At 45.9% G+C, this 22,317-nt stretch overlaps 1 protein-coding gene across 1 annotated transcript in view; it reads right to left on the bottom strand.

Moving 5' to 3' along the window:
• stx8 (syntaxin 8) overlaps positions 1–22,317 on the bottom strand; it is a 44,681-nt gene that overhangs the window by 20,501 nt on the left and 1,863 nt on the right. Inside the window, exons 4-6 of the mRNA XM_076294334.1 lie at positions 21,472–21,582; positions 18,103–18,230; positions 16,427–16,519 (exon numbers count right to left, since the gene is read on the bottom strand). Of these exons, the coding sequence (XP_076150449.1) occupies positions 16,427–16,519; positions 18,103–18,230; positions 21,472–21,582 (332 nt within the window). The remainder of the gene's footprint in view (positions 1–16,426; positions 16,520–18,102; positions 18,231–21,471; positions 21,583–22,317) is intronic.

The following is a 22,317-nucleotide window of genomic DNA, read 5'->3' as shown; positions in this document are numbered from 1 at the left end:
ATGGAAACTGCAACCAGGTTCTTTCTAAACCAAAGAACTATCTCTCTCTCTCTCTCTCTCTCTCTCTCTGACACTATGTGTGCAGCGACATGGGAAAAGCCAAGTTCAGCACCAGTTCCATATGGCCAGGTGCCACTGAACAATGAGGCTGTGATTGGGATGGGGGTGCCAGCAGAGCGGTTAGGCATGCAGGGCCTTGTCTCAGAACACAGAGCGACTTTTAGTGGGAGAGCCCAAGGACCCAAAACCCACACAACCCACCAGCAGCCACCAACACTTTATGACCATGCTGCTTGACAAACCTCACCGCAGCTAGAAGGAAGTAGGGCAGGACTGGTCTGATCTCCACTCAGAGCCCAGTTTATGGGCTTCACTGGCATTTAAAAAAAAAAAAAAAAAAAAATTGCAAATGCAATGAAAATGCATTTTCACACTGCACTTTCTTTACACCTCAATCTTGCTCTATGTCTTTTTTACAAATATTTAGTTTTTTTTCCAGTGTTTGCTATTGTTGAAATGCCTCTGACTCCACAGATGGTTTCCAGAAGATAAAACTTTTTTTACATTTTTTTTCAGAGGGGAATCTCTTAGCCTTGAGGTGTTGGAACTGCGGTACGTTCACACCATACCACGCTACACATGACGGGGCTCGGGATTCCTCGCAAACCAAACAAATCTGGACACATTTGTCTTTCCCCTAACAGAGTGCGATCTGACACCCAGGATGATGCAGACGCTACACTGAGTTATGGGGCGGTGGGGGTGGCGGGGAGGGGGGGGGGGACTTTCATCTCTGGCCTGGGCTTTCCTGACCTCCAGCCAGGAACAACCATCCTGCATGTCAGAGACTTGACCATCACTCACCTCCGCCCAGGGCCCCCGCATGACCCCTGAAGCCAGGGCTTAGCACGTAGGATTAGCATTTAGAGAGGAAATTAGCCCCGTATTGACACTGATATTTTACAACACAAAGGTCTTGCTCAAAGCCTTAACACTTTAACCTGGCCAAATCAGTACTAGTTTTAACAAGAAGGAGTTCCTGCATTTTTCCTGCAAAGATTCATAAACTGACTCATATAATTAAGTTAATGTGTTGGTAACATTTATCCTGAGATGGATTATATAAATAATCTCCACGTCATTCTTTGTCGGTAAGGAAAATAACCTCCATTCTTCCTTATTCCTTCTTCAGGAATTCTCCAACATGATTGGGGATATCTGTTAGAAAAGAAGTATACACAAACACAAGCACATATACACATGCACACACAAGCTCACCCCCATGGCACGCAACGGGTGAGTATTTACACCATGTGAGTATGCGAGGAGGCGAGGTGGGAATATGCAGCAGCCTGCGCAGCTGTAGCGGCAGATGTGGTATGATTGCGCCGTGATGAGGAAAATGAGGGGGCCGTGATCGTTTACTGAAAGAGGAACCTCCTCTGAGGTATAAAACAAATTAACAAAATCTAATTGACATTATATGACTATCCACATAATCCACACCGCCCATGCTCAAGCCACAGCCTACAATCCAGAGCATCAACGGTCTGCTCGGCAAACCACCTCTGGTGAAGAGCAGGCCTGCTGCCATTTCCTCTAGTGCCCACTGGTGGTCATTTAGATCACACCTCACTTCCACTGTTCCAGAGAACAGAGATTCTCTGTTAAAGCCTTGAGAAACTGCAAACACATGCTGAAAATAACAGTAATGTTGTCAATTTAAAAAAACAGAAAATCCTCTCAACTCTTAAAATCTTCTTAACTGAGGTGTGCCGAGTTATCTGGATCCTAAGCATAGAGAGGTAACAGTTGGTAAAGGGGGGTTAACTGCAAAAGCTGTCATATTCCGTTTTTTTTCCACTTGAAGATATGAAAGAGAATATGGGTAAGCAAAGTCATGTAGGCGCGCGTGCGTGCGTAAGAGCGGTGAGATGAAATGAGCCGAGATACTCATCTCTCTGAACTCTGTCCTCTGCCCTGGACCGTATCAGTTTCAGGCTACTGTATGCCAAGGCCTCAACCACCGAGAGTGACAAAACACCAGTGAAGCATGCGTCTGCCCACACTTAGGCACACGACATCACACTGATAATGACCTCACACTGTTACACACTGAGCACGTACACAAAAACAGGGTCACAGATGAAGCAGACTCTGTACCCTAACAGTGCAACAACAACCTCCTCACCTCCTACCTGCATCTCCACAATGACCCAGAATAATACCAAGACAGCCACACTTCCTAATGCTTACAAGAAAACGGCTTGAAGTTCAGTCAATTTAGTAGGAATGAAGAATACTGTACATTTCCCTTATTACTGCTTTACTATGAAAACACAACGATTTTGGAAACTCATTTAGACATTAATATGTGTTCACACGCCACCGTGACCACACAGATGTGTTTGTGTGGAGCTGATGATAGAGCCGTGCCGGGCTATTGGGGAGGTGGCGTGGATCAAAGGGCTGCCATGTTTGCGTGAGCTTAGCTGATCTAAGCAGCGCTGGCTGCTCAGCTGGCCTGTACGCTCTCCATGCTAATGGAAAAGAGGCTCATTTGGGAGGCAAAGATGGCTTTTTGATGCAGGGCAGGGCGGCCTGTTGTTGTGCGCGGTGGTGGGGCTCCTGGCTTGCGCTGTTTACTCGATGGATTTACGCATGTGGCGGCCACATCAAATAACAGATCAAATAGGCCGAGAGACAAAGAGTTTCCTCTCCCTTGAAGCGCTTTCAGGAAGGCCAGCTTGATGGGCGGCGGTGGTTCTATGCGCTCTCCAAGTGCAGTAAAAAGCCCTCATGGGCCTCCCGCACTTTGAGGGCGATTAACATCGGCCGTGACTGGCGAGCTGGTAGGCAACATTATTGCCATTGGCCATCGTCGCAGGTTTTCTCAGCTGTGCAAGCGGAGCATCACCTGACTGCTGATATGAGTCATCTTAATGGAAGATGAAAAGGATTTACTGCTTGACTTTGGCAGGACTTGTGGGGCGCCCCCATATACCGCAGGCTGCCCATTCTGCTAGCTCTGCTGCCATTTGAAGAAAGAAAAAATAATCAGGGTCTGCCTGTCACACTTGGGCAAAAAAAAAAAAAAAACGATTGAGACGGAGTCTTGAGCAATTTGTAGCCGTGCTGATTGGCCTGGCAGGTTTTGGTACAGCTCAACTCAACGGTCTCGACTTAATTCAACTGAGTGCGCTTCAACTCACGAGCAACAAAGATACACTCGCATTCAATTACACCAACAAATCTCTCTAAAACCTGCTACTATTTACTATAAATCTCAACATGCCCCCCCCCCCTTTTTTCGCCTGTTTCACAACAAACACAAATAAATGTCCAAATTAAAGGATCTTGACAAACAAATGACTCCAACCAGGCTAAAAGAACATGTGTACGCCTCGTGGCCTGCCAAAAAACTCTGGGAATCCCGTCGAGGGAGATGGCAAACAAGCTAGCGGATGGGATCCCTTCATCACATCCTCACGCACGCCGTGCAACGCCCTTCAAGAACTCACCAAAGACACAAGTGCTAATGGGGCATTACTCAATAGAAACGTTAAGAGACTCTCTGGTACGCTCGCTGCTCTCCCGCCCGCTCTGTCAGCCCTGATGAATGACCAGTAATGACTCCCTGCTGTGCGCGCAAGGGCCCCGCCGCCACCGCCGCCATCCACACAACGGTTCGCTCGCTCTCCCAGCCTCTCAGGAACGGCTATGAAATCAGTGGAAAATGACCATCGACGCTTTAAAGGCATTCACATGATCACAAGAGCAGCCCATGAGTCTGCGCGTTAGCATGGACTGGGTATTACTAGAGACAGGAGCAAGATAAAATGCTATATAAACAGCGTATTCGGTGCAGACTTATTTCATGTGTTTTCAACAGCCTCTTGATGAGACCCTAATACATTTAATCTGTATCATCAATGTAAATTTTGGGACGACTGAATCACGATGATGGCTGATAATGGACTGATGAGTCAGAAGCAAGATTAAGCCCCCTCTGCTTCTGGCACGACGTGACTGATCTAGAGGCACTCTGTTTTTAATCAAATGCATGCCTTCAGCAATCAGCCTGAAACGTAGTTCAAACACGACCACACATTTGAGATATCAACATACTTTTACAGGCATATGGAGCATGTATGGAGGGTCTTTAACTCGTTTCAGAGAAACCTTCTCTGGACCACATGGGAAACACTGGCTCGGCCAGGCGAGTGGTTCTCCGCTCATTCCACGGGATGACCCGCACTAGCCCTGGAGGGAGTGCACCCCCTTCCTCCTCAACTCAGCTCCGCTCAGCTCTGGCATGCTGGCTGTGGGCTTCCAAACCGGAGTGGTTAGCGCTGCGTAAACAGAGAGGGGGATTTGTACCCGCTGTCACTCATGTCAGCTCCACACAGCCAAGCCCGAGTGGGCCAAGGTAGCGCGGAACCGTAGGGGAATCCTTTCCACCCTCGCTCCAGGAGCGACCTGCCAGCTGAAATTGCAGCCTCACCACATGGCAAACTCACTCCCCCTCCCCATGCAATCTGGGGATACCTCCAGGGAAATATTACGGAACCTATATTAAGACGTTAAGGCCAGTTTATGGCTCGAGCATGCACATACTTTGAAGGTTAGGCAAGCCTTTCTTTTAAGGTAGGAGATGTGAATATGCTCCCTAAGTGTGTGAGGGCATGCATGTGTGTGGGTGTGTGTGTGTGTGTGTGTGTGGAGCTATTCTGATTGCTGATTGTGTGGAGTTATAAAATGTCTGATTGCTGTTGCTGTACATCTTTTCTGCAGTAGAATGCAGATGGGTTAACAATAATCAGATCAGATTGCAATCAAATGTCTAAAGATGAGTACATAAAATGTGACGAAAGACAATATTACTGCATAAAATGACACAAAACTGATTCATGGTTAGTTGTCACTTCAGGGAAGAAAACTCTTAAGACAATGGTATTTTTCCTTGTCATAACATCCATGTTTGTTCCAAACGGTAATAGTTTATCCTCTTTCCTTGCTAGAATACAGACGGAAACTGAAAGGGAGAGAGGTGACCGGGTGAAATCAATTTTTCTACTTCTCCATTTTTCCCCCTTTCTCTTCTCCGCTTATTAGTTTGTGCTTTCCCTTGGATAAAATGCACAATTGATCGTTTGCGAAAGAGCGCGTCATTGCCAGGCAATCTGGATGTGGTTGTTTGGTTGAGGCAGGGAGCCTCTCCCACTCTCCAGGCCTGCTGCGCACGCGGGGACATCTGGATGTGATCGGACCGGAGGCCCAGCATAGAGAGAGAGAGAGAGAGAGAGAGAGAGAGAGAGAGAGAGAGAGGAGAGGGGAAAAAACTCCACGAGACGAGGCGCAGATGAGCGGAGGCAGTGCGACACCTCGGCCCCAACGCCCAGCTTAGCGCCACGTCCAGCACTGGCCGAGCTCGAGCATCTACGCCGCACAACAGGGGGGAGGGAGAGCAGGAATCCAGGGGAAGGAGGGAGAGGAGAAAACAGAGGGACAGAGAGAGGAGGGATGGAAAAAGAAATCGTGGAAACATGACATGGACTCAGATATTGTGACTTTTTTTTCAAATATATGGTGATGGGCACCAATTTAACACCGTTCCATGGGCTAACACAATGACATAAATCCAAGGTGCATGAACGGTTCTAGCCCTCCCCCACCCCAAAAATATATTGCATACATAAAATCAGTCCCTCACCTCTCATTGTTGGTCGAGTTGGTCTTCATAGAAATTGTGACACACAATGGACTAACCCTGCTTAACTGACTTATGTTACAGCAATTGTGGTGAAAACTCCAAAAATTAATAGAGGGTGGGCACTGCCCCTCCTTTCAAGCAAAACAAAAACATCAACGTGTAGCACAGGTAGCACTGGACTGTCCCACGGTGATGACACACAGGTAGCACTGGACTGTCCCACGGTGATGACACACAGAGCTGAGCACTGTGTGTTCTAGAGCACACACCACCAAGACTTGAGAAACGCTTTATTGGAAATGCAACACATTTAACCAATTTTCAGTTAAATGCTAATTTAATGACAAAAGTATGTTCAGACATTTAGGGCTGTATTTTGGGTCACCAGCGCATGGCGTAAAGTTCGTTATTCACCAGCGCGAAGTTGAATTCGTTATTTTGCACCTTTATTTTTTAAGCATTGCGCCCAGGGGTGTGGCAATTAACAACCTAGGGAGGGACCTGGCGCATTGTCTAAAAATCGCTATCATACACCACCTAAACCTGGTCAGAAGTCAATGGCGAGTTGTTCATATGCTATTTTAAGAGCGCATGTCAACAGTCATATTGGCAGGTGCACGCACCATCCTTCTATCATTCATGAATGCACACCAGCGCACGTCCATGCAAAGCATTACAAATTGCACGATTACAATGGTAAACATAATTAGAATAAAGATATTACGAAATACTGTACATCTCATGATGAGTAGTTATTCACCATCATTTGCAAATTGGTAATGACGGTTAAAAGTGATTAGGGGAGAGGCGAGAGACACGTATGGAGCACAGCTGAAGATGCACTGTCACGAGATATAAGCAACTCCTCTGCAGGATAAATGTTGTTTTATTCAGTCATTTGAGCAACATTAGGGTAAGTGTTGCTTTTTCCAGCCTATGTTTTCGATGGTAACCCATTGTCAGTCAATAGTGAAAGTAACTGCATATAACTGTCTTGTCGTTGACTGACTCCTTGGTGAAGTTAGTTTCACTTTGCCAATGAGTTCAAATAATAGACGAGTGCAAATGCGTGAAGGCTATGCTAGGCTTTAGTAAAGCATGGTTTAAGAATGACTATTCCATACGGTCTCGCAAGCAGCCTCCTTCAAATGCGCCGTTGAATGCCAAAATACCGATGCATTTATTTGACATATCGCGCGTTGCGCCGTTAAAGGGAATGACAGATGTCATTCTCATTGGTTTAAAATGATGTTACGCCCCAAACACACCCATATGACTGATTAAAAGACCTAGGAACACCTTGTTACGCCATGCGCTCCACTTTTGAGAACGAAACCCCTCCCAATGTGAACTGAACATCCTACTAAATTTGAATAGACTTTTGACGAGTGACGATGCACTTTAGAATGTCATGATAGGGCCCTTAGTCTATTTGTACTTGGGGTTCCACAATAATGTTGGTCAGTACAGCAAGCTTTCCGTTTTGCCACTTCAAGCAGAGAGAGAGACCTAATCAACCCTAAACAGAGGAGAGCTAGGGGTGTTTCTCTTCCCAAAATTCTGCTTGCGGTTTCCGTAATACCCTGTTAATGCTTTCACTCTAGAGGGAAAACTGAAAGGAGAAATAAATCAAGTTGCAATCTGCAATACCAACCGTGTTGACCTACTCCATCTATCTCAGCCTCTAGCCTGCTGTCACTGCAGCAGACACATCAGGAGGCTGGGAGTTTTTACAGACTCACTGTGAAATGAGGTGTGTTGTTTAAGAACACTAAATTACCATTAGGGCCTGTGATTAGGCGGCCAATGGCTCTGCCTGTTCAATTCCTCAGTGTGTTGTGAAAACAACCCACTTTTAATCTGTCATCTCTTTCGTATTCCACTGCAAATTACAAAGGTTTTATGTGTGAATCCCACTATCACTCACGCCCATGAATGTGCCAGCACCTGCCTGCATCGGCAGTGTGTAAGTTCTGGCACCCGGTGCCAAAAAGGTAACAAGGCAAAAGATTGTTTCCTTTCAGCCATTTTCTGACATTTGTCCCAACACGCGAGAGGAATGCGAGCGTGAGAGGTGTGAAAGGGTCTCATTTTATACCGCGCTCTGCCTCCATGGCCACATAGTTTGCGGAGCTGTAGATCACTTCTTCCTGGCGTCTGGGAATTCCTGCCACTAGCTTTTAATGTGGGCCTTGCTGCTAACAACTGTCACAAGCCCACATTCGTTCCAGATGTAGCCAGCGAAATCAAAGCCAAGATCCACCGAGGCAGACTGTGGCCTGGCCGGCAAGAATACCTCCTAGAAGGTTTATGGCATCCATAAAAATAAAATAAAAGAGATATTCAGAAATCTGCAAATGGTCCTCACCCCCCACCTCACTTTAACAAACATATCAAGCCTCCATTCTGTGGTCACAATGGGAACTCGATTAACTATCCAGCAAGTTAACTTTTCCTCCGACCTCAAAGAAACGAAAACACGCATGTGGTCTAGCTCCCAAATATCATTGCTGTTCTGGAAGCAGGACAGCCCTTAGAGGACTTCTGGGCCTCCGTTAAGAGAAGGATTAGAAATTGATTTACGATCCGAGAGAAAAGTGTTTGTTGGAGCTCCCCATCAGAGATCATCCCATTGTGGATTGAAATCACTAAACAAGAATTTCCAGCCGGTGACAATGCTCAAGGGCAGTGCCATTCTTGAACAGGTTTGCTCCATTGTCTGAGACGGCTGAAGCTGCCAAATCAGAGCTCCAACTAGATTCAGTCAGTAGGCATCCGGCCAGACCGACCACATGCGGAAACATTTAGACAGTCATTTTGGTATGTAGCTTTTTTTTGGTCCAAAAACCACTACTGGCAGCACCCACGAGACCCCAATCGCAATATCTCCTTAATGGACATGGCTCGCTTGTTGGGGTGCAACTGGAAGAGCAGGAAAGACAGTTGTGCACTTGGAAGACAATGAAAAGAACGTGACTTAATCAATCGTGACTTTTATCACATTCGCTTGTAAACTCTTTTGCACATGAATCCAGCGCCATCGTGGCTGCATCTCTGTCCAGCTGCAGCAGTGCATTGTTATCTCGTCCTGACCTTTGCACATCCCCCGTCAAAATAGCCTCACAAAAAGCGACAGTGGGCGACTGTGCCTCTGAATTGCAAACGACTCGCAAATTCTTGTGTCGTAGTTTAGTTTTTCTTTCTTTCTTTTCTTCCCCAGTCTGAAGGATTGCGAAGAAATGCCACAGTCTAAAAAGGCAGTGTCCATCTGCTAGGAGACTAAGGGGGTGTGATTGATGGTTCCACCTTCGCAGCGATCTTTTGAGCCGGGCCCATTCACATGCGTCCGTCTGGGTCTCCCTCTATGCCCATTCATCACCTCCCGTTCAGCTGAGAGAGCAGAGGTCCCGCAGTGTCACCGCTGGCGCCAGGCACCGCCGAGTGACACACTGCCTCACCCAGACAGATACCAGGGCAGTGCCGCCAGCTTTGGGAATGGGGTTTGATGGATAGTGGGTCTTTCCCTATGATGGCAACCAGGGAATCCCTCCCTGCTGCACACAGCGCTTGTTTTTTCTTACTTCATCACAGGAAGCTGTCAGTCGGGGAGTGGCACAGTGGCTAAACCCTCCCTAAACTCCATTCACTTGCGTCAAAGCAAGCCTTGTCAGTGGGAGAAGTTTATGTTTAAACGTTATTGGATCTTGTCAACGCTAAGAAAGAAAACGTCTTCATGAGAAGGCGCATAACAATTAGAGGGCTAAAAGTGAACGGAGTTTGAAAAAGGCAAAACTATTTCCAATGAATTCATACTATGCCATCAGACCGCTCATTTTAAGACTTTTCACGGCTGATTAAGATGGAGGAGCATGAGGGCAATATTTCAAATAAAAAATATTTTAGAATAAATTGTGGAAAGATCTGCTGCCTCTATTGCAGACGTGCCTCCACCACACAGCCTTGCATCATGGCCATGAGACACTGGATATGGCCTGGAGCTGCTCTCTGCTGGTTTTCCATCTCAAGCCAGGCATGAACTCTGCCAAGGTGGCCAAGACGGAACCACCGCACTGCCGCTGACCCGGGACGGCTTGACGTTCTAAATATGAGCACAAAGCGTCGAGGATAGTCGGAGGGACAGCTGATGGCCCTGGAGGTTTTGGCTCCCTGAGCCCCTCTAAACGAGCCAGGACTTTGTGGTCTAATTTGAGGAAGCAACGTTATGATTGCAGACTGGAGTCAGGATATAACACTTTGATATGAAACAAAACACATAACTTTTAAATGAACCTGGCAGGTGCGGCAAGTGAGGCATTCGAAAAAATTTTTTAATCTAATATCTAAAATACTAAATGTACCAAATAAATAAAATTTTTAAAATATAAACAAGTCAAACTACTTTTACATTACCTCAAGTTAAATTCAAGTTAAATAGGCCTCTTAGAGTTGCGTGTACAATATTTTAGATATAGTTAATATAGTTTATATTTAATAAAACTGAAAAACTGGAATAGGATATTCTTCATTAGCAATACCTGATTATCAACAAACACTACTACAAATCATTTACACAACATATTTTGTGACGGCCAGGTCATTATGATTTAATGGGGTCAGTAACACTATAGGACATTACTCATGTAATGTCACAATCTCACAAAGGAATACTGCCCCACAGCACAAATAAATTGGATAAATTATACTTGTGTAGTTACTGTCTTTCATTCCCTTGATTACTAGCATTGTCGAAAAAGTACAGTATAACGCTTTGATCACATTGAGTTTTGCAATCTGATTATTTCCCAACACTGTTTAAAGCACACAGTGCCCTCTGTAACTTCTCTTCTCAACTTCCATGTTTTGAATAAAGGCGAAGCATTAATGCATTAGGCACAGCTGGAGCAAAGAGGGCCGCCAATAAATCAATTTCGGACTATGCAGCGGCTTTGTGTGAATGCTAAACACGACCATTAGGATGGTTTATTTGTTCGGTTGACGGTTTCTGAGACTTCGAACAAGAGCGCCTTTCTCTGGGACCGCCCCCTGATGATGTCACTGTCTTTTTCGACGGCATGAACCCTTTATTCGGCAGAGTGTTTATTTGCCGCTCATTAGGACTGTAAACATGCTGATCTAGCGCCCAATATTAACACAGAAACCAGCTGTTTGGAAAAACACACACTTTCTATTCATGCATGAAGCCACAGGAACATTAAGGAGCTCTCCAGCACATATGTCAATCCCACATAAACAATCCTTATGGATACCTACTGACAGCCCCTGGTTGAGCTCTTCAGTCATCTTTTGGTGTTGACACCCAGAGAGAAAAAGCAGAAGGTCTCAAATACTTATGAAGCACTTATGATGCACTCTCCACATTATGAAATGAGCTTATGCTATCCAAACACTGGACAAAAATACAACTCTGCTCATCAAATGATGTGGACCTCTTACCTGGCAATGGTAGCATCAGTTCCAAATGATGTGGACATACCATTGCCTGGCAGTGGTAGCATCAGTTCCAAGAAACAGACAGAGAAGGTGTGAGCCTACACAGAGGTCATCGCTAGCATACCTGATGCATGAGCGCACTGACTGGAGTGGCCGTAGGAGCAAAGTCTATTTATAAAATATGAAAAAGAAGCAGAGGGGAAAAGCGGACCGGAGAGCGGTGACTAATTCCTGTGAAAGGTTTATGTGTGGGGAAGTTTGAGGAGCTGGCTTAGATGGAAACTCATGTTGATTAAATAACATCAAACGGCCCAGAGAGAGAGTGTGGAAAATATATGAACTCATCTATCCGTTTGATTGGTCCAAATCTACCATGAAAAGCCACCGATGAGGCCTATAATAACCAAGACCGATCAGAAAACAGGGCTAAAGACGTCTGTTTAAATACAGACAACAATTGGCCTTAAAGTTCCTAACCTACCATGTAAGCGATCTGCCATGGAGCCCCTCATTCTGGCTGCACATCTATAAAAGTGAGCGCTGAGCGCAAGTGTGCGTTAGCCATTACCCAGAAAGTAACCTTCTATCCTAATTCTGCCAGTGACATGGAAAAGTCGCTGTAGTTTCTGATGACCTAGCTTACCTAAGCTGCGTAAGCCCCCCCTCCTAAGGAGGACTTTTACAAGGCTGTCAGTCACTAAAAATTCGAGGACTTCACCCTGTGCTGACATGGGCTGATGTCATTGTTCCAGGCCAAAATCTGAGAAACATCAACAGTAATAAAGTGAAACTATGTTGATCTTAGCAGCTAAAAAGCTACACCAAGTTGATAGAAGACATTTTAGTTATACACAGAGGACTATTTCCTGCCACACTGAATTTGGAAATAAAAACAAAACAGCGTTGTTATGCAACACAAGTGTAGCTGCCGATAGCGTGCACACAGTGAGTCATTATTATTTTCAGGGAACAGTTTTGAATGATTTAATTACAGCTGAAAACTTGACCAGCTTTGAAAAAAAATATCTCCAGGCACAGGTGAAGTATGTTTAGACAAACCCATTCTTTTGGATAAACCAATTCCTTTTTGAATGTTTGGACAAACCAACTCTTGTTCTTATGTTTGGATTAACCTATTGTTTTGAAACAATTCCCCCTCTGGCAAAGAACAAAGTTTCTAATGAAGGCAAACAAAAACCTTGATACCGATAGAAGCCACTGCTACTTCAGATTTCTTTTCTTCCTGCTCTTCCCTCTCCCATCCCCTCTTCCCCCTCTCTAATCAAGCTCTGCTGTGTCAGCCTCGGACAAACGGATGGCCACTTTCTAAAGCTGGGTGATGCCAAAGGTTATTTTCCAGCTCAGATGAAGCTTTCCCCTTCTGGACACTGTGGCCATGAGTTTACCTGAGAAGATCTGGCCTTCAGATTGTTTTTAAGATACATTGTCCACCGTTACTAATAATTTATATATAGTCATTTTCTTAGCTTTTCTCTATTGAAATTTAAATCATGCCCTCCACAAAACAAAGGAGTAGAAAATTAAGAGGGTCCTGGAGGGTCTCTCTCTCTCTCTCTCTCTCTCTCTTTCTCTTTCTCTCTCTCTCTCCCTCTCTCTCTCTCTCTCTCTCTCTGCTTGGCTAGTCACCTTAACCTCTCACCTCAGCACAGGTCCCTTCCCAAAAAAGGAGTGAAAGTACAGCCAAAACGTAGCTCAGCTCAGGGAAGGGTCTGCCGCAAAGAACTTAATCTATTTATAGGGAAACAGCGGCAGGCAGGACTGAAATCTCAGAGAACACAGGGGGGGAAAAAAGATGTTTTGTGAGAGATGGGGTGGCTGGGTGGATGGGATGCAGACGCGGCGAAAGGACAAAGGGGTTACGGGCAACTGTCAAATCAAAACCAGAGTCTCGCCATTCCATCTTTATATAACTTAAATCCATTTCCCTCTTCTCTCCAGAAGCATTATGCTATCCAGTTTCTTTTTTACATTGTTGACTCCGTCACTTAATACAAAGTCTGAAGCTCAGCATATGCCAAAGCTGTCTGAAGCCATTACCCAAGAAACAGAAGAATTTTATTTCAGGAACATCTGAAACCTGCCCTTTAAAAAACTACATCCACTAGGTTGTATGGGAGTGCCGACAGTTCAGACTGATCCACTTCATCAGGCCAATCAGGAACTCAACCACTTATTAAACAGTTTCAAACGACAGTGTAAATATCTGCCTACTAATTTACAGTGAATCCATTTCAAATATATATTTTCACAGCTTTGCTACAACTACTCCCTTTAAGCTAGTCTGACTCACTGGGCTTTAACAACATGATGAGTAGCCCCAGAACCAGCATGGTGGAAGAAACACCCCCCCCCCCCCTTTCCTGCTCCACCCAGGGGGCAGTGGGCCACCCCACTTCTAAATCACTCCCCTCAGCCAGCAGCGGTCAGCAGGATGGCGTTTGAACTCCTCTCAGCCACCGCCGTGATATATCCTCCCTGTTTCCACCTGTGTCCATGCTTCAAGGAGCCAACGTCTTTCCCATAAGTCACAGGGAGCACGGGGGGGATAGGGGGAAGGGTGGGGTGGGGTGGGTGGTGGTGGGGTGAGGCAACACTGGCTCTGATGAGTAATGGGCTTTGCATCGCTGCACCTTGTGAACTCTACATGCAGCCATGTACATTTGAAACTGTGGTGGCAGGGGGGGGTCAGCAAGGCAAGGAGCTGTGAGCTGACCAGCAAACCAGCACTCAGTGTCTCTCGACTGAGCAGGTAAGCTCAACACTTCTGGAGACAACAAAATAAGTCTCATCAAAAATAACACAAAAAAAAGAATGCATTTTAAAAAGCCCTGACTAAAATCAGTTTTTTTTCTTTTCACGTCTAGGTTTCCATAGCTCCAGCAGGACTACGATGCGACGACAGGCTATGAAGGGCGGCGCTTTTCGGAAAAGGGCTCCTGCCTCTGCGACGGTAACGAGCCAAAGGGCACTGGTGGGACTGCATGCTAGAGCAGCAGAGCCACTTTCGATCAGGCCTGAAGTGCTCACTTGCGGCGGGGCCGATGCGCTCTCAGTTACAGCACTCCTCTGCCACTCTCTTGTTATTGGAAACACTGACGCCATGCGAGAGCAGAGACACGCGCTGGAGCATTAAGGCAAATGACTCCCCTTCCACCCCCCCCCCCCCCTCGCTCAATATGGGTAAAAGGAGAGCCGGCTAAAACAATCCCCGTGTACCCTTTTTATTTTTATTTTTTTCCCCCTCAATCGCCGAGGTGGATCAGTGGCTGCGTGTGGAAGCTGAAAGCCTCTCCTTTTTCCCAGCAGCGCAGCGTTTCACTTCCAGTCCCAAGGTCACCATTTTCAGAGCACTCGATTGGATTTGATGGCTGGACAAAATGACAACTATGCCAAAAAAGGGACTCAAACAGTCAAATGACCATCGCGTTCAATCTCCATTTGATACTCATGAGGACTCTGAGAGATAGAGGCTGGTGCTGTGAAGCGAGGCATTGACCAACCCTTTTGCCCGGTGCTGGGGGAGAGAGAGAGAGAGAGAGAGAGAGAGAGAGAGAGAGAGAGAGAGAGAAAGAAAGAGAGAGAGAGGGGACCTCCACTGGGCCTGAGTCTGGGCTCTTCAGGGAGAACACCAATCATGTCATCACTTTTGCGCTCGGAGGAGAAAGAAAAGCACCATTTAGATGAATAGGCCACTGTAATTATGCTGATCCCCTGGGCTGTGGCATTGTAGTGCACCTGTGCAATGCCAAGAAAAGCAACCAGGAACTTATGAACTCCACACTGTATTCTCTCATCGGCTGTCCTGTTCTCTGCTGCCTAATTCCTATTTTCTTTGCCTGTGTGTGTGTTTGTGTGTGTGTGTGTGTGTGTGTGTGTGTGTGTGTGTGTTCGTTTTTGCGTTTGTGTGTGTGTGTGTGTGTGTTTGTGTGTGTGTGCGTGTATGCGTTTGTGTGTGTGCGTGTGTGTGTGTGTGTATGCGTTTGTGTGTGCGTGTGTGTGTGTGTGTGACTTCAAGCAAAGTCAGAGCTTCTCCTGTCACCTCATGATTTGTTCTGTTAGATACATTAGCAAAGAGAGTTCTATTTGAAATCACTTACTGGCCAGGATTGTTGAAAACAGACAGTGTTTCCACATCCTCAACGAATGATCATGATTTAAGTTCCGATCTGCAATCTATAACTGTCCCACAGGAAGCCTTTTGAATGAAAGGGGGTGTGTACTGGGTATTGTTTCAACCCAAAAGAAATGAACATGCCGTTGTTTCTTTCTCATAAATTGTCATACAATCTCTTAGTCATTTATGGCATTTTATGGTAAGTGTGAGAGAAATAATGACCATTACATGTCAACAAAAAAACAATAATTCACTGATAATTATTATGTGTAATTAACTATGAGGAGGCCAGAGGGGAATGATCTAAGAGACCTTTCGAGGTTGCAGTCCATTACTTCATGTGGTCTCTAGGCCCTTCAATCTGGGTTGGACCCTAGTAAGAGTTTCTCGCTCCCTATCTTTCACCACATTCCCATTTGTCTTAGATGTCTGGACATCACTGGACATTTCACTTTGACAAACTACTAGTGACGAGGCCTGACATATTACTGTTCCAGATATGAAGTCAAAAAGGCAGAGAAGGTGATTTATTTGCCGTTGTGACTGCCGTTGTGTCTTTCCTGTCCTGCAGTCCTGGTTGTCGGGGTGACCCTGAGAGGGTCCGAGCTGTGACTGTACCAGCGGACAGACAGGTGACCAGCCTGAGGGCTGCAGAGGCGGCCGGCCTCCTGTGACACTGGGCGGTATTTATGGGAATCAGGCCAGCGCGTTGAGGAGGAGAACGACACACACTACTGGACTGCACTGTTTCTCTCCACTCTTTCCTTTCCACTCTTTCCTTTCTACCCATCCTCTGCTAGTCTTCTACACACATACGGTAGAGCTCTCACTGGGCCTGCTGCAGGAGTGACCTGCTCTCTCTGCTGACCCCACGGGCCAATCTGACGTAGGAACTGCAGACTTCTGATCTCCTGACTCACAGATTGCGCTCACGTGACTTTCTCTTCCTCATGAACAGAACGCTGCTCCATCTGTATCTGCTCTTTCCATTTCTGTCTGCGTGAGGGGGAAGTAGTCGGGGGTGAGGGACGCCCGTTCTGACCACACTCAAGTTTCTAATTGTTTTTCCGACACAGAAGCATCTCTCCTACAGTGGTCGTGAGTGACCACTGCTATCATGTCCTTACCGTTCTGCTCGTCCAGCTCGTTGCCGATCTCCTGGCCCATCTGTTTCTGTCGGCTGATGACGGCTGCCAGGGCGTCCAGACCTGCGTCTTGGGCTGTGGAGGAAAACACAGCAGGGACAAGGCCTCAGGACATCCTGACATCAACCACGTTTCCATGCAAACCATATTCCGATTAAGGACCATATTCTGCTTATGCAATATTCAGAATAAGATGTTTCCATGTAGCAGACACGAACTTCCCATTATTCCCGTTTACATGTTAATCAGCATATTATGCTGAATAAAGCAGCGACGAGCAGTATAAGTAGTATCTGCATCATGATGTCTCAACGGTCTCTGTCCCTGAATTCCATTCATGACCGCAAAACAGGCGTTTTGCATTTTAGCCTTATAATAGGCCACTTTCAGGGGTTTTCACCGATTCTTCATCTGTCAGCAGTGCGCGAATGAGCATTACAATGATTCCACCCATCAATAAATTCCATCTTAACATTAAAACTTTCAGTTTTTTTACCTAAATTGACCTCGTCTTCACTTTAGACGTGCAAACTTTTTGCCACACTTTTCTCTATGTTTGCCAAGTGTCGGGGCAACAATACAAGCTACCAAAAAGGAATTTAAGATTCCGAAATGGGCATTTTCCGACTAATGTGTTTCCATGCCACAATATTCCGGTTAAAAGAGGCATATGCTAGGGGTGTTATTCCGGTGTTTAGTATTCAGAATATGACCTTATTCGGGTAATAAAGTGTTTACATGACCCATGCGCATTTGGAATATTGTCATTATTCCGAATAAAATATGATGTGCATGGAAATGTAATCAATGTGTGATGATGACTTCAAACACGGGTGAATGAGGCAAAATGTGCCCTCTCTTGTTCAGATCATAGACCTGCGGAACAGGTTAGTGTGGCCACACATCTACTTGGGCCAAGGCCGGTTCTATCAGAATGCAAATCCACCCACGCACACACAAGCTCTCAGAAATGTGGGGTCTCTGTTGGAGGGGGGCTGGAAAAACACTACAGAAGGACACAAACTCCTGCTCAAATAAGCCATCTGCAAGGAGGAAGCAATTTGTGTGATTTCACAAGGAAACCATTTGGGGATGACGGGGCATTGAGCTGGACTTGTGACACTACGGGCCAGCCAACCTACCACCCGTGAGTCATCCTGCACTTTACCCCCCATGATGGCAACTGTGGTCATTATTCTTGCTGGCAGGGCCAGTTATTTGACTGAGTGTGTCAGAGTGTGTGTGTGTGTGTGTGTGTGTGTGTGTGTGTGTGTGTGTGTGTGTGTGTGTGTGTGTGTGTGTGTGTGTGTGTGCGTGTGTTTGCATGCAAGCATGAAGGCCTAATATACATCCACTTACAATATTACAACCATCTGAAGGCTTTTAGTGGATTATTGAGATACTGACCTTCCTATATGACTAGTGTCAAACTCAAAAGTACCCACATTAGCATCAAACAAACTAAAACACGTTTCAAGTAAATATGCAATCATCTCTGAGAATCATCTCTGAGAAACTTCTGCCAGAATTAAAGTAGAGCAAATGAATGCAGAGAAACTTTGAATGATGTAAATCTTTGAGTAGTTAGATGCTCAGGCCCTAAGTAAGTGCGTCACTAGGAGATCGGAGATCTATCTGTGGGATTGGTCTAAACAAACCTTCGATGATTTGCTGCTGCTGCTGTTTGATCTCCCCAAAGTTGAGTCCACGTGTTTCTTCAGTCTCGTCGACGAGCCATGGATTCACCGCTCCGCCCTGCCCACCCCCACTGGACATCAGCGTTGTCCTGGAGACACACATAGAAGGCAAGCAGACAAGGGTCACCATGTGCACACTGATCAGCAATGCTCAAGCCACTTGCTACAAACTAACACAGACATACACATACACAAACCACAGCATAGACACTGATCAGTAACTTCACTTGAGCAATCAATCACAATAAAAGCAATCAAATGTGTAAAACATATGTTCTCTAGAAAATAAACCAAAGCACGTTTACAATCACACACACACACACACACACACAGACACACACACACACACACACACACACACACACACACACACACACACACAGACAACGGTGTTTGAGATCAGAGAGAGAGCATGTTTATTTAGTCAACCGGGACTGTGATCCACAAGACGAGGTTGAGGCGATGCGTCACACGCACCGAACAACCAGAGGGCTCACCGCATGTAAACAGGCCGCCTAATGAGGCCAAGGCCTCGGGGGCTACTCGGCCACGGCTCTCGGCTGACAAGGCTCGCAGCAGCGAAACGACGGTCCTGCGGTTTTGCGCTATTCTTGCTCTAACGAAGACAAGCTGTGCCGCCGGACCCCAGGGCCAGGCTGCGGCGAGGGCTCCGGGTCCTCTCACAGCGCAGTGTCATCTGCTGGTCAGAGCCCAGGCCTCGCCACAGCAATGGAGGGAAGAATTACCCTCTCTAATGGGACAAGCGGTCAACAGTTGTAAACAGCGTGGTGAGGGGGGGCATGGGGTTACTGGTGTTGTGGCAACTGTTTCCGGCAAGAACACAATGCGATCTATGAAGAAGCGAACTTTTAACATTCTTTCTTCTGCTCACATCTTTTTAAAATCAAATGTGAAGAATATATTCTTCATGTTTTGAGACAAATTAGAGGGAAGCCATCCTATTGTCTTTCTTTTGTTTTAGAGACAAACCTACTGTAGGCTTCTAAGAATTACATCAAATACCCAACAAAATCAGGCAATCTGTGTCTAAATGAACCTTCCACCTTTGAAATGTTCCCTGGTATGGCAGCAACAATTTTGGTAATCGGTTATTCGATTTGTGTCATGTTTAAGGAAAACAAATATTGCAAAAACTTGAATATATAACTTTTAAAAATATGAATAATATTAATATTAATATTAAAATATTAATATTTACTTATTATTCTATTCTATTTTATTTTATATACAGAAAACTAAAAAACATTTATTTAGGAGTGTGGACAAACCAAAGCAAACAACTAATCGATTAATCGGGAAAATAATCGACAGATTAATGGACTATGAAAATAAACATCAGTTGCAGCAGCCCTATTCCCTGGTCAGTTTGGTACAAGCTAATCCACAAAGCACTTCAAGGGAGCTCCCTTCCTCTCCTCTCCACTGCCTTTCCCTCTCATGTGGGGCTTGGAGGCAATTCCAGGCTATTTGAGGTGCTGTCTCTCTCCCGCTCAGAGGTGCCATTAATCCCGGGCGGCCGGGCGGGCGGGTGGGTTGGCGAGGTCGTCCGTTGGCACTAATCTCTCTGACATGTTTGGTAACTCTCGCACTGGGCGGCGGCGCTCCACTTCCTCCTGGGCCGGGTCTCGCCAGCGTGAAGATTAAAGTTTTATCCAATTAACCTCCCACTGCGTCTGCCAGGTTCATCGGACGGGTCTCGGCGAGGCGTCACACCAGAGCGTGGCCGGACAAAAAAGGGCCGCAGGTTTCCCGAAGGGGGCCCCCGCGATTTAAACTAATTACGACGTCTTGCATCATGATCAAATATAAAAGAGAGGATGCCGAGGAAGGGGTCGGGCAGGGCTGTCCGGAGCCTTCAAAATCGGCGCCATGTCTTTTTGAGCTTGATTAGAGGCTAATCTTTGACAAATGTATTGTTTCATGAATGTGATAACTCCCCCCACACTACACACACCTTCCCAGGGAGGGGTTGGGGTTGTGGGGGTGCAGAAATAGTTCAGGTTATTCAAGCAAGGCTAATACCCACCAACTCCCAGACAAAGACCACACACTGAGCCCCATCTCCTAACCTCCCACCCATCCCCCTTCCTCTCAATCTCCACAACTAGGCTTTTTTTAGTAGTAGGCTAAACGTTTTTTTTCCCCTCCTCAAACACACCAATTTTAAACAGTTGGATCCCATGATGAAGCTTGAACGATGTACTTCATTAGCTGCCATCTGATTCAGTTACAGTACTCCCGGCACAACTGGTACGCCGTCCATAAAAAGATTAAAGCAGCCGTCCCACACACACTTTAAGTGGATGATTCGAGCGGAGCGGAGCAGAGCAGAGCAGGTTTCCTTTTGTAAAAATGTACAAAAGGAGCAGGCGTGGATAAGCCCTGTAAAAAAAAAAGATGCCTTTGAATTCCCCCCATTTGATCAGTGAGTGATTGATCCCCGTTTCAGCCCAGCATTAAAAACAAAGCAGCAGGATCACACAGCGCCGATCGGCCTTGCCCACCGTGTAAAAGCTATGCATTAACCTCTTGGCCCGAGAGTTATTAACAGAGCACGGTCCTGCCACATTGCTACGGCTAGATCCTCTCCTACTTTAAATAAAAAAGGAGACAGGAACTAGACACAGGAAGTCCGTGTCAGTGGTCGGAGACCGGCAATTTCCCTCAGCGTCCAAACACTGAGCGCCTGAGGTGGGCAGGTCAAGCCTGACACGGGGGAATGACGCTGTTGTGCTCCTGGACCCTGCTCTGAGCTGTCACTTAGATTAGCAATAATAAACGCACTCAGGATATAGCCGGTGGCACACGGCGCTTTGATTCCCCCTCTTTGGAAAAGGATGTAGGCTCAATGGAGAGTGATAAACTGTAAACTGATCTGACCAGGTGTGACAGGTGTATATGTGTACGTGTGCGTGAGCATGTACGTGTGTGTGTGTGTGTGTGTGTGTGTGTGTGTGTGTGTGTGTGTGTGTGTGTGTGTGTGTCCACGCACCAAACAGACTCCCCATGCTCATTTTGGAGGTGCCAAGCGTGTGATCAGCGCCCCGGCTCCCCTAATGAAGTGGCTGGTCGGAGGGGCAGCCTCTTGGAAAGGCCAGAGAGAGACTTCCGATTCGCCCAGCAGGGGTCAGACCGCACGGCTGAGCAGGAGTCATGTGGAAAACCTGACGTCTGCTAAGTTATTTATTGTAACACTTTTTTTAGTGGACCACAGGGGTACCACTGGCACAGACCACCACAGAAAACATGTCAGCTACTGCAGTCTGTAGAGACGCCACAGGCAGCTAAAAGCACCTGGCAGAGTCTTACCTGGCAGGCTCAGCCTCCGAGATCTCTCCTTTAAATGTGGCCAGAAGTTGCCTCTCCTTGGTCACCAGGCTGTCCAGCAGGCTCTGTCTTCTGTCTGCTTCGGACTGAATACTGAGAGGTACATGTCAAGGACTACAGATGCAAACAAAGGGGAATATTCAATTTTGGGGAAAAAAAAGAAACTTAAATGTTCGACAGAATTCACATTCGCTGACTAATTAGAACATGATGGTCTAAATTATCTATCCGTATTTTCACAACTCAGTGACTTTAATACTGTACATTGTGAAACAAAACTTGTGTCACTTGCAAAATTTCCATTGGGCTCGTTCATAGTAATGATATAGTTTGACATATCTTGCACAAATGAATTCTATAAGATTAATTATATTAAAATCATATGTTGACTTATTGGATGTGCATCCTGTAAAAATCTAATTGGTGTTGTTTGTTAAAAGTTATAATAATGCTGTCTTACAGTAGAATTGTGACATTGGGTGGAATGAGACAGCATCTTTCCCTGCATGTTATTTCTGTTTTGTGGGTCAATTCTGTAGTTCCCCTGCTGTTGGTGTTTTGTAGGCTGTGAGGTGACCGTAAGGTTTGCATTACTGAATTCAGTCAGGAGTTCACAAAGTCTTGTGAAATAAAAACTACAAGGAAAAAGCTTATACGGTTAATACATTAATTTAAAATGATTATATTTGTTACTGATTGAACATTTATTATTTATATTTGTTTACTACTATACTAGAAAGGGCAAATATATTCTGAGCACGTCTTCAGCCAAGTCATGCCACACTGACATACACTGACCCACTTTCCACTGTGGTAGTACATGTAGTG

The sequence above is a fragment of the Alosa pseudoharengus genome, unplaced genomic scaffold (assembly GCF_046254945.1).
Source record: "Alosa pseudoharengus isolate Yale_2024_CS ecotype anadromous, Long Island Sound unplaced genomic scaffold, YU_APseudo_1.1 YU_APseudo_1.1_scf_1, whole genome shotgun sequence".
Classification (NCBI taxonomy): Eukaryota; Metazoa; Chordata; class Actinopteri; order Clupeiformes; family Clupeidae; genus Alosa; species Alosa pseudoharengus.
The sequence above is the reverse complement of the archived record's forward strand: the minus strand, read 5'-3'. Positions and strand labels throughout refer to the sequence as shown.